Here is a 12926-nt window from a genome sequence, read left to right on the forward strand (position 1 = left end):
TAAATAAAGTATCTTACATGTTTGGAACGGCATGAGGGTGAGGGTGATTTTTCGGTGAACTATCCCTTTAAAGATCTGGGCCTTGAACAACCATAAAGAGGATTTTAGTGTATTGATGTGGATTGCTGATTGTATGTTAATTACCTTTGAACTTGTATAAATTAAATCCATTTCTGAATTAAAATTCTAAAATACTAACATGTTCAGTGTAGACACTTTATAAATCTACATCTAAACAGATTAGCTATATTTCTTCAAAGTTTTAGACAACCATTATTCAGTCACCCATTCGTGTGACGATAATGACAGCAGTGTTGGGGGTAGTGATTTGTTTAAAAAAGCCATTTAAAAAAAAGGTACTGGAAGAAACATGATCAAAATGTTTTAAAGCATCATAATGTGTGCTTTAAAACAGAACATTTTATTTAATCCAACCATAAACGTTTTGAAACTACTTCAAAGGCAACAACAATCAGCAGGTGAGGACATTAACAGCAGCACTTGCAAAAGCCAGAACATGGATTATATAAAACATCGCATGAAATTCTCCAGGCTTGTTTATTTATAATCGTTAGGATGAGATGTCAGTTGTTATAATGTCATGTTCAGTAGAGGAGATGAACCCTAGATGATATGAATGATGACAATGATGCTGGCAAAATTCATCGCTCAGCCCTGCCGCAAAATCAGCCAAGGAGCTTTAATAAATATACTGATACTGTGTATGACGATATTTGATCAAGAATGAGTTCAAAGCTTTGTAATATTGTCTAAAGCAACCCGATACTTACTATCTGATGCCATGGTCGCGTTGCACTGAACCAGCGGCGTCAATCGCCCGCCCTATCGATCAATATCGATCGATATCTTCATAAGTTTAAAGCACTGGGGATTCAAAGAAGCTTGGCGACCGGTCCAAATGTACGTTTCAGCCCGTCTGTCCCCGACAAACCTGCTGGAGAGAGACGGCGGAGAAGCCCACCGGGACACACTGCTTTCGCGGACGAGAACGCATACGGGCACGCGGGCATTTGGACGAGAACGCGCTGCGCGCTCGCTACGCTCTGCAGCAATGACCTCCAGAACCTTCATCCATGTATCAGTGTGTCATATTCACGTTTCAACATAGTTTACTAAATCTGACTACATTGTAAGACTATGAAAAAGACAAAACCTGTCATAAGTGTCATTTTTTTAAACTAAGATCATCTGAAAGCTGAATAAAAAAAGTATTCCACTGATGTATGGTTTGTTAGGATATGACAATATTTGGCCCAGATACTATTTGAAAAGCTGTAATCTGAGAGGGCAAAAAAAAAAGAAAAAAAATCAAAATAATAAAAAAGTGCCTTTAAATGAAGCTCTTAGCAATGCATATTACTAATTAAAAATTAAGTTTTGATATATTTACGGTAGGAAATGTATAAAATATCTTCATGGAACATGATCTTTATTTAATCCTAATGATTTCTGGCATAAAAGAAAAATTGAACATTTTGACCCATACAATGTATTGTTGGCTATTGCTACAAATATACCCAAGCAAATATGAGATATGTAATAATAATAATAATAAAAAAAACCCGAATTAAGCTATTTTATCAAATTATGTAAAAACCAAAAATATAATTTAATTGTGGGCATTTTAAAAACATTTTATTGCTGTTAAAGATGTCCAAATGCAGTTCTTAGCAATCCATATTACTAATCAAAAATTAAGTTTTGATATATTTATTTTAGGAAATTTACAAAATATCTTAATAGAACATGATCATTACCTCATATCCTAATGATTTTTGGCATAAAAGAAAAATTGATCATTTTGACCCATACAATGCATTTTTGGCTATTGCTACAAATAGTGCTCCTAAAGACTAGTTTTGTGGTCCAGGGTCACATATTGTTACAGGAGACAGTAAATAAAGCATATGTAAAGTGTTCTTTAAGAGTGTTTACACATAGCATTCATTATTGTAAGCATAATTCTCAATCAATCTCCAGGACCAGAACTTGAAAACACCATATATATGCACATATTTAGCAAACAGCGACTCTGTCCCTACACTGCTTATGTGTCTTATGTCCCCAGCAAGCACAGAGAGAAATAAATCTAATCTTTATGTGCAATCAGTCAATATGATTTGGATTTATTGAATTCATCTTAAAAGCTACGGCCTATTAGGTGCAAAATACGTAAATCTTGACTGTGCTGCAGATCTAAATTATCAGGCGACTCCACGCTGGCTGAGGCACGAATGAGCGAGGGAGAGAAATGCTAGGATTGGAAGTGATAAAACATATTGATTAAAATCAAGCAGCCGATTGTGTACATCAATAAAACCTTCAGGTTAAAAAGAACTGGACCACATGCATATAAAAGACCACACAACTCTTTTCTCAGTGTGTGTGAGATGTATTAGCTGGCAAAAATACAACATAAGGAATGTGGACTGATATAAAAAATAAAGAAAAGAAGGAGAGTCAAACATTTTGAATTATAAAATTGTTAACATCATTTAAAACAACAACATTAACATATTTAAAAACTACTTATTTTAAATAACTGCTTAATAACATGTTACTGCAAAAACTATCAGAGAACTGTAAACAGATTTTTTATAAGAACAATTATCTAAAATGTATTTTTGCCACAAATATTCTGATGCGCAATATTAAAATATAAAAAATGTATAATAATAAAAGCAACTTACATACACTGGCCTTCTAACCCAAAAGCAGCAACGTTTAAAATTACATGATAAAACAAATCAAATGAAACCAGAGCTCAAGGCACAGATCACACTAGCTTTTAACACTGGGATGCCCGCCAATCACACTCCATCCAGATGGTGGTGCTTAATACTAAGTGGGATCACTGCTCTTGTCAGGGTTCCAGTTGAATTTCTTCTTCTTTTTTTCTGGGGAATTAAAACGAAAAGTTAAAAAGTGAAGTTCTTGCATCAAACAGGCTCTTCTTTCAGTATTAGTCAGCATGATCTAATGACCCCAGGGGATCTGCAGGGTTTTTAAAATCCAATTTAAGCCTTTTAAAGACCTGCAAAGATCAAATTAATGCCATGAGGGTATGGTTGGGCAAAATGACTTTAAAAAATGGTGATGAGTTCACATCCAGAAAAAAAAAAAAATCCTGATAATTTACTCACCCCTATGTCATTGAAGATGTTCATGTCTTTCTTTCTTTAGTCGAAAGGAAATAAAGGTTTTTTAAGAAAACATTCCAGGATTTTTCTCCATATAGTGGACTATAATGGGATCAATGGGTTGAAGGTCCAAACTGCAGTTTCAATGCAGCATCAAGGAGCTCTACACAATCCCAGTTTAGGAATAAGGGTCTTATCTAGCAAAACAAAATACAAACTTCTATACTTTTTAACCTCAAATTCTCATCTTGCACTAGCTTGGCTTCACACATCACATAGTCACGTTCAGTGTTGGAGAAAGTTACTTTTAAAAGTAATGCATTACAATTCTGCGTTACTCCCTGAAAAAGTAACTAATTACATTACCTAGTTACTTTCTATGTAAAGTAATGCGTTACGTTACTTATGCGTAAAAATCTGGACAGGGCTTGATTCTGTTTTTAATATAAAACAATTCTAATGTAAAAGCCCTTTTACACCAAAAGTGAAATGCATTCACTTCAGTCTGAAAGAAAAGTACATTTATGCAGGAGATCACTCTTCAGCTATAAAAAAAAAAAAAGAAGCACAAATGTTAGTTTATCTAAAGTAATTTTTGCTTATTAGTATGGTTGAACTGCATCATCGAAGGTCAGCAGCAAAGACACTGGTTAATAAAATGGGATTAAATACATAAAGGATATTTGTTTTATTTTACATATTTAATTATTGTAGGGTTGCGTCATATTCTGAGTTTGCATTTCACTGTTTTTATTCATTTTGAGGAAAACTGAATCTGTTTTTTTCTGAGTGAGATGAATTAATGCATGTTCACATTTAGTCTAAAATACAGTAACATCATGTTTACTCCCAATTTCCCAACAGGAGACTTGTCAGTCAATAAATGGGCGAAAAAGTAACTGCCATTACTTATTTGAAAAAGTAACAGAGATATTTTCTTAGAAATTCAAAAGTAATGCGTTACTTCACTAGTTACTTGAAAAAAGTAATATTATCACATAACTCACATTACCTGTAATGCATTACCCCCAACAATGGTCATGTTAGAAAGGTCATGCATGACGTAGGTGGAAGTACCGACCCAGTGTTTACAAAGTAAACGTGCAAAGAATGTCAAACGCCCTTTATTCAAAAACACAAAACAATGATATCAACCGATTTTGAAATTGGAGGAGAAAATGAGATGGAATTTTTTTTACCCTACCCTACCTTTTTGAACAGAAGTACCCAGATGAAGAACTAACCATGTGTGACCTTTCCAACCTGACTGTGTAATGTTTGAAGTCATGTACATGCATTGCAGACCTAGTGCAAGATGATTATTTGTGGTTAAAAAGTATATAAATTTGTATTTTTTTAGAAACCGACTGATCATTTCACTAAATAAGACCCTTATTTCTTGGATGGGATCATGTAAAGCCCTTTGCAGCTGCACTGAAACTGCATTGACATTGAAGTCCACTATATGGAGAAAAATCCTGGAATGTTTTCCTCAAAAACCATTACTTCTTTTTGACTGAAGAAAGAAAGACATGAACATCTTGGATGACGTGGGGGGTGAGCAAATTATCAGGAAATTTTTATTCTGGAAGCGAACTAATCCTTTAAACAGTTCAAATAGTACTGGTTTTGACCAAAACAAAAAGTTTTAAAATGATAAACCTTACATCTGAGCCTTTAAACTGTTTTTAGTAAAAGGGATGAGTCAGAATGATAAATTACTATATAACGGCACTGACTGCAAAATGTTCTGTAACCATGAACCTGTAGAATGTGCAACATTCCTGTTTTTACTTTGAAAAGTGCACATTTAATTAAATCATAGCTTTTTGAAGTTTAATAATCAATCAGATGACGTAATCAGCATGACGTTATCCCATCTGTTTGCTTACCTGGTTCCTTCTCTTCTTTCACTGCAGTCAAACACCACAGCCGGGTCAAATTCGAAACCTCACCCTCACTTTCTATCATACAGAAATGGCGATAATCAATCAATGCAAACCAAACTATAACTATGTGAGTTTATCTGGGTGGGCAGGACTTACCCTGAGTTTTGAAGCGTAACTGAGTGCGTGTTTTAAGTGATGGAAATCTTTTCTTTTTTGATGACACCTTTTGTGAAATGTCTGGTGCAGCTTCTGAAACCAACTCTGTTTGTCTGTGACGTCGGGACTTGGAGGCCTAACAGGGAAATGAAGAAAAACAGTGCAATTACTTGTATAATCTTATGCAGATTATGCTTAATAATGTAATGGCCTTGAAAAAGTGTTTATTTTATGTGATCATGTACATTATGTACAATTTTAACAAACAACCCGACCGATCTCTTATGTGGCCTATATTTACCTCTATAACTTGTCCATATGATTTGGATTTGATCGACGCTAACAGCCGAGCTCTGCTGGAGCTCTTTGGGTGGAAAAAAAAAAAAAAAAAAAAACACACAGTGAATGACACACCCCTCTGGTAAAACAAAAGTACTGCAACATCACAATATTTCTCAGTGCTGCAGTATGAAATGCAGCACTATGTACTATTAAAGAGACATATATGAATATTAATTTTAACTGAATCTCTTACTTCTTGATTTGAAGGTCCCTCTCCAGCATCCTGCTGCTCAGATTTCTGAAAAAACAAACAAGCAAAACATATATAGTGCTTTAGACATGCACACAGTTACAAAACACACATACACATTCTAGAAACATACTCAAGAATAAGCTCAGTATTAAGAGCCATCATTGATCTAGTAGTTATGCACTACTGTTCTAATGTTTTATTTATATCTATTAATATCTATTAATAAATTAATATATAATAGGTAACCTATTCCTGTGATGCAAAGCTGAATTTTCAGCAGCCATTACTCCAGTCTTCAGTGTCACATGATCCTTGAGAAATCATTCTAATATGCTCATACATTTCTTAATACTATTAAAAGCAAACAAAAACAGAAAACAATACTTTAATATAGATTACTAAGCACAGATATACTTACTGTATGATTTATCTGCCAGTTGCAATAAGTGAGGATGGTACTGTTTAGTTTAGGAACCAGGTTTTGTTGTACAATGTCCAAGTTTGGGTCTGGTTCAGTGAAAGTGGCTTTCTTCAGACCCTCATAATGCTCGTGGATATTTGCAATTTCCTAAGGTCCGGAAAAATACAAATAGATTTGTTAACCAAAACAGCTTTCTCAGACATCTGAGAATGGCTCGATTTGAAAAAGGGGTTATCATTTTTACAGATTAATTAATTAATTTTTAGCATTATAAGATGATAAAAAGAATTTGTATATACACTGTGAACACACATTAATGTTCAAACATGTAAAAGTGAAGTTTGCATCCGATGAGCCCTCTAATTCATTAAGATCAATATAAATCATGTCTTTGCCTGATCATGACATGACCAACACAGTGACACTTTCTAAACTGTTTAAACATTACAGAGCAATAAAATGCTATAAAAATGCTTTATAAAATGCTTTCACACATTTACAAATGTATTTAAACAATGCTGAAGGATATACATTTTTGTATCATGGTAACTTACCTCCAGCACATCTGTGGTGACGAGTTCCTGAGGACGTGATGGCGGATCAACAAATTCTTCACAGATTTTCCTTCTCTTTCCATCTTCCCTCTTTATTCTGAAATTGAGCTGTAAACATGTACAATGAGCACCTTTGGTTGTCAGAGTTCAGAAAGATCAGGTTAAATCAGTTTGTTTACATCAGTATGGACACACAGCACAGAAAAAAAACACTCATCATTCTTCTCCTACATGACATATCCTAGTGAAACAGGATATTCAGTGTAGGGTGGAACTTTATCCAGTGACTGAAAAGAAAGACTTGAGAAACTAAGAGGGACTTAATAATAACATGTAAATAAATAAATAAAAAAAAATGCTAAATGCAAAAATAAATTATATACACTACCAGTCAAACGTTTTGAACAGTAAGATTTTTGGTGTTTTATTTTTTTTTTAAAACGTCACTTCTACTCACCAAGCCTGCATTTATTTGATCCAAAGTACAGCAAAAACAGTAATACTTTGAAATATTTTTACTATTTAAAATAACTGTTTTCTTTTGAAAATATTTTAAAATCTAATTTATTCCAGTGATCAAAGCTATTTAATATAGAATTTTCAGCATCATTACTCCAGTCTTCATTGTCACATGATCCTCCAGAAATCATTCTAATATGCCGATGTGCTGTTCAAGAAAAAAAACTGTATTATTATCAATACGGAGTAAATTATTTTCAGGATTCTTTGATGAATAGAAAGATCCAAAGATCAGCAACTATCTGAAATAAAAAGCTTTTGTAACAATAAACACTATACCTTTTAAAAGCTTGGAGTCAGAATAAGTTGTTTCTAATTATAGAAATTAATACTTTTATTTAGCAAGGATGCTTTAAATTAATCAAAAGCGATGAGAAAGACATTTATAATGTTACAGAATATTTGATGTTGTACTTTCTATTCTATTCAAGAAACATGAAAAAACTACTCAGACGTTTTCAACATACTACTACTTACTACTACTACTACTACTACTACTACTAATAATAATAATAATAATAATTTTTTTTTTTGAGCAGCAAATCTGAATTTTAGAATTATTTCTGAAGGATCATGTGACTGGAGTAATGATGCTAAAATTCAGGTGTGAAATCACAGGAATAAATTACATTTTAAATTACATTCAAATAAAAATGGTTATTTTAAATAGTAAAAATATTTCACAATTGTACTCTTTTTACTGTACTTTGGAGTAAAAAAATGCAGGTTTTGTGAGCAGAAGAGACTTCTTTAAAAAACATTAAAGACTGACTGTTCAAAAACTTTTGACTGGTAGTGTATTGTGAATGAATGAATAAACAAATTAATAAGTTTGTCTGATTCAAGCCTTTAGTTGTAACCCTGTGTCTTGCAGCACTGAGCTTATTAGCCTACCGGTGTTGGCATGGCAGTGAAGTAGAAAGCTTTATCTGACAGGAGCTTTCTGAAGACATAAACCACATCATAATGTTGAGCATTCACTGCATCCTTTTGAAACTGCGTAACATCATTCCAGTCCTTCAGAGCAATGCGGATCTACAAAGTGAAACATACGACAGCTCAAAAAAATATACCTGAGTTATAATTATGCCATCATTTACCCTGTCATGTCATTCCAAACCTGTCTTTCTTCTTTGGAACTAAAGATATTTTCACTTTTGTCCATACAATAAAAGCCAACGAGGTCCAAAACAAAACTTGTAAGGACAAAAAATGTCAAAAGTATCTTATGCAAAAGTCATACAGGTGGAATGACATGGGAGTAAATAACCCTAGGCCCTAGTAACAGAAAACAACAATTCTAACCAGTAGAACGGAATGACAAGTTGCTGAATGACGGCACACCTTTTCTCTGGGAGTGGCGAGTTGTGTGTTGAAGAGGCCGTACAGCAGATAAAGGCCCCCCACTCTGATCTGGAAAGTGTAGGGGGGTAAGAAGTAGGGAGACACCACGGACAGAATCAGACGAGCAAAACGTCTTCTCTCATTTAGCTCCGGTTTACCACTGCAGAGAGGAAGAGAGAAAAAGAAATTACATTTCAAACATAATAGGGGACGGGAATCCCCAGTACAAGATCACATTTGGGGGTGTGTGGCATCTTAAAAGTTTGAAACCCCCTGCACTAAAGCATCAATACACAAAATAAAACCAGTCACAGGTTTAAAAAAAAAAAAAAGAAAAAAAAAAAAAAAAAAAAGGCCATAATGTTAATAATAATAATAATACCCGATAAAAAAAAAAAAAAAAAAAAATTCAACAAGACAGTCATTAAAATTAAAAATACTTTTAGATATACTGATATTTAAAAAATTTGCATGAAACTGTCACTTGCATCAATGTCAAACTCACTGGAAGATGCTGCTGAAGTCCATGTCTTTCCAGATCTGTACAAACTGCTCGTACCGAACTGACTCGGTCGCTTGAAAACGACCCAGGAGTTCTTCGCAGTCTGCTTTTACCGGTTCCCTAAAATGATCCATCACCACAAACAATTATTAAAACTCATTCATGTTTTAAAATAAGATAAAACTCGCATTAAACGTGTTGTTTGTGTTCCCGTCTCACTCGCATGCTGCCTGTTTGTTAAGATGATTAAAGCTTTCTACTGCCATCTAGTGTTTCGGCTGTATGAAAAGTGTCAGTGTACCAAATACAGGTAGAAAGGACTTGCAGTATTTAAATCATTGAAACCCTAACTTGTTCTGGTTCTTGTCTGAATCCCAAATGTTTTTATGTATCTTCATGATATTGCAAAAAAATAAAAAAGTTGTTGTCAGAGGTTGATAAACAAATGTGACCCTGGACCACAAAACCAGTCGTAAGTAGCACAGATATATTTGTAGTAATAGCCAAAAATACACTGTATGGGTCAAAACTATTGATTTTTCCTTTATGCCAAAAATCAGGGTATTATGTAAAGATCATGTTCCATGAAGATATTTTACATTTCTTATCGTAAATATATCAAAACTTAATTTTTGATTAGTAATATGCATTGCTAAGCACTTCATTTGGACAACTTTAAAAGTGATTTTCTCAATATTTAGATTTTTTTGCACCCTCAGATTCCAGATTTTCAAATAGTTTTATCTCTTATTGTATTTTATCTCTTATTATCTTATTGATGTATAAATCTCAATTTCAAAAAAATTATGACTGGTTTTGTGGTCCAGGGTCACAAATATTAAAGATTCTAGTACAACAAAAGAACATAGGCCTAGTACATTTTTTTTATTGTTTATGGTTAAAGATTTTAATACGGGTTACATTCAAATGTTTATGATGCTCTGTCACAATAATAAAGATGGAAGTAATCAAGCTATAATGTACTAATGATTGCATCACTTATTGTTAAAGAGCAAGTCATAAAACTAACATTTTATAAAGTTAAAGATAAAAACACAATCTGACATCTGTAATACCAGCTCTATTATAAGTTTTGTTCATACACTAAGGAACTTTTCTTGGTAACAGATCCTTGAGGCTACTGACTTCAAAACAAACATGATGAGCATGCAGAAATACCTGCTAGATGGTAAAGTGTGCCTGCATAACACATGATCCCATTTATTTGCTGTCACTGGGTGGAGGGTAGGGTATGTAGGTCATTCTGGGCGTATTACCTTATTACTAAATACCTAATGTTCTGCTAGCATGTCTATGTTTTCTTTCCACGTCTGTGAGTGCTCATTCTAGTGACACATCCATTGTGCTCAAGCATTTCAAGACTGCTATTAATGTTTAAAGAACAACCACTGGAGAACAACAGCTGTACATTTTTACAAGGGTGTTTCTAAAGTTATTTTTAGCAATTGCATGCTTGTACTCAAGTAATGTCTTCTTTATATGCTGCATACTCAACAGTGATTTCATTTGCGTTAATTGCTGCGTTAAAGGATTGATTTTGATACTGCACCTGGTTAACCCACAATAATGTATCTATTGAAAGTAATACATTAATGAAATGAAGTACTAACTGAAAGCAATAAACTTTATTTTTTACTTTAACTGTCAAAATAAAAATACACTTGAAACACCAGTTTCTCAGAGCACTCCTATATAAAGTAATCATTGTTTGTGATTGAGAAGAACTGTAAACAAGACTAAGCTATAATATAAGACTACAGTTTTGTTGTTTGCTTGTGCTTTTGATTTGCTTTCCTTTCCTTTCTAAAGTAGCCACTCACTGATTATAAAAGCTCTCACATTCAAGAGTCGAGTTACAGTTTTTTTCAGTTGCTAACATCCTTTTGTCCAAACTTGTCACATTTTCAAAACTCTAAACACAACTAGCACAACATCTGTCTGTTGTGACCATACCATTAACACAATTTGTGTTGTTTTCACACAATATGCAATCAATTATCATGTTTCTAAAATGCTTACATTTTCTTTTCATACAAGCTTACCCAAAACCAAAATCATGGATCTTTGTCTTATTTATAAATGCTTAAACACAGCATGTCAGAAATGAAGACCTAATGTTCCAAACCTTAAATATAGTATTAAGCTTCTACTTCTGCAACAACAACAGCTCAAAAGTATTGAAAAAATTCTCTCTATATAAAATACTGTAACATCTGATTAGCACCTTTAAGTAACAAGATCACTGAAATATTTAGAAAAGCTGATTCCATTCTCAGTTTAAGGAACAGTCAGGTGTTGAAGCTCTTTCCATTACATCAACAACATAGAGTAAAAAAGACCTCTTTGATTTGGTTTTGTGGATGCAGAACACCACAAAAAAATCAGAGAGAGAGAAAAAAATAATGCCTGGCAGAGGGAGAGGAGTAGTTCAGAAAAACAGAGAGAGAGGAGTAAGAATGTGTTGGACTGTGCATTTTTATGTTTGTTTGTTTTTTTCCCCCTTTATACATGAGAAACCTATGAAAGCTTATTTCTGCCATCGAATATAAAGGGTAATTTGACTTTTGCATCTCACAATTCAGATTTTTTTTTTGTTTGGCAATTGTGAACATACAGTATCTCAAAATTCTGATAAAGTCTGAATTGCAAGATGGAAACTCACAATTCCAGCAGAAGCCTGAATTGTGAGATCAAAAGATTACTGTTTTTATTTTATTTTTATTTTCTTACACTGTGATGGAAACAAGTTTGCATAGTCACCAAAGGCCATGTATGTTGGATTTTCTCTTGTACATTCTATAAAGTGACTCATTGACTCATTCAGTAGCATGTTGCCAAGAAGAAACACATTCAACGCTTAAAAATGTTAAACGGGTTTCAGTTGAAGGTAAACTGAAGGCTAAATTACAGAAAAAAATATTTATTTTTATGTTGTCTATTATATGCAGGTAGAACTGAAACATGACAAGCAATGCAGTTTTTGTAAAGCCATCAATTGTTAGTATTTTGACAGTCACTGTGCTATGATTGACGATATGTTTCTGTTGGATAGAAACTAGTGCTAATGTTTGGACTGAATGACTATTTTGAATCAGGTTTGCTGTGTTTTGAAAGAGTTATTATATGTAGAAAAGGGTATTCAGCATTTTGAAATGTAGAGTTTGTATTCATTTAACAAAATGTGGTTTTGGCCACAAAATGAACTATTTGGTTAGCTGTGTGATGTAGGTGTGTTGCTGTGTTAAGAGTTAAAAAAAGGACTAAGTATTGGTAAATGGTTGTTAGCAATTGAAAAAAAACTGTAAAAGCAAGTGCATCTTCCAGTTCATTCGCTTTAGTGGCGTCGACTTTCGATGGACCCATGTAAGTCTATTGTAATGTAACTGTAGAATCTTACATGTTTATCACCAATTGACAAACTCTTTACTTATTTTTCTTTCCTTTAGTTACTATTATTGGAGCTGCTGCAGGAGCAGGTAAAATATACAGTGGGTACAGAAAGTATTCAGACCCCCTTAAATTTTTCACTCTTTGTTATATTGCAGCCATTTGCTAAAATCATTTAAGTTCATTTTTTTCCTCATTAATGTACACACAGCACCCCATATTGACAGAAAAACACAGAATTGTTGACATTTTTGCAGATTTATTAAAAAAGAAAAACTGAAATATCACATGGTCCTAAGTATTCAGACCCTTTGCTGTGACACTCATATATTTAACTCAGGTGCTGTCCATTTCTTCTGATCATCCTTGAGATGGTTCTACAGCTTCTTTGAGTCCAGCTGTGTTTGATTATACGGATTGGACTTGATTATGAAAGC

General features: G+C 33.6%; 2 protein-coding genes across 2 annotated transcripts in view; both read right to left on the bottom strand.

The window, feature by feature from the left end:
• Positions 1 to 1018, bottom strand: part of syt16 (synaptotagmin XVI) — a 29814-nt gene extending 28796 nt beyond the window's left edge. Inside the window, exon 1 of the mRNA XM_051126443.1 lies at positions 792 to 1018. Within this exon, the coding sequence (XP_050982400.1) occupies positions 792 to 804 (13 nt within the window). The 5' untranslated portion in view covers positions 805 to 1018. The remainder of the gene's footprint in view (positions 1 to 791) is intronic.
• Positions 1019 to 1832: 814 nt separating this feature from the next.
• snapc1b (small nuclear RNA activating complex, polypeptide 1b) lies at positions 1833 to 9319 on the bottom strand. Its single transcript, XM_051125343.1, has 10 exons — positions 9085 to 9319; positions 8580 to 8739; positions 8130 to 8270; positions 6717 to 6824; positions 6160 to 6309; positions 5742 to 5786; positions 5508 to 5570; positions 5207 to 5342; positions 5054 to 5125; positions 1833 to 2918 (listed from the first exon to the last, which is right to left on the bottom strand). Exons 1-10 carry the CDS (start codon positions 9213 to 9215, stop codon positions 2863 to 2865), a joined length of 1062 nt encoding a protein of 353 aa, XP_050981300.1. The 5' UTR covers positions 9216 to 9319; the 3' UTR covers positions 1833 to 2862.
• Positions 9320 to 12926: the final 3607 nt, after the last annotated feature.

This window comes from Labeo rohita, chromosome 13, assembly GCF_022985175.1.
Source record: "Labeo rohita strain BAU-BD-2019 chromosome 13, IGBB_LRoh.1.0, whole genome shotgun sequence".
Lineage (NCBI taxonomy): Eukaryota > Metazoa > Chordata > Actinopteri > Cypriniformes > Cyprinidae > Labeo > Labeo rohita.

Coding starts and splice junctions, on each gene's coding strand:
- snapc1b (XM_051125343.1), bottom strand. CDS start 9,215: ATGGATCATTTTAGGGAACCGGTAAAAGCAGACTGCGAAGAACTCCTG. Junction 8,740..9,084: donor GACTTCAGCAGCATCTTCCA/GTGAGTTTGACA, acceptor TCCTCTCTGCAG/TGGTAAACCGGAGCTAAATG. Junction 5,571..5,741: donor AGGGACCTTCAAATCAAGAA/GTAAGAGATTCA, acceptor TTCCACCCAAAG/AGCTCCAGCAGAGCTCGGCT.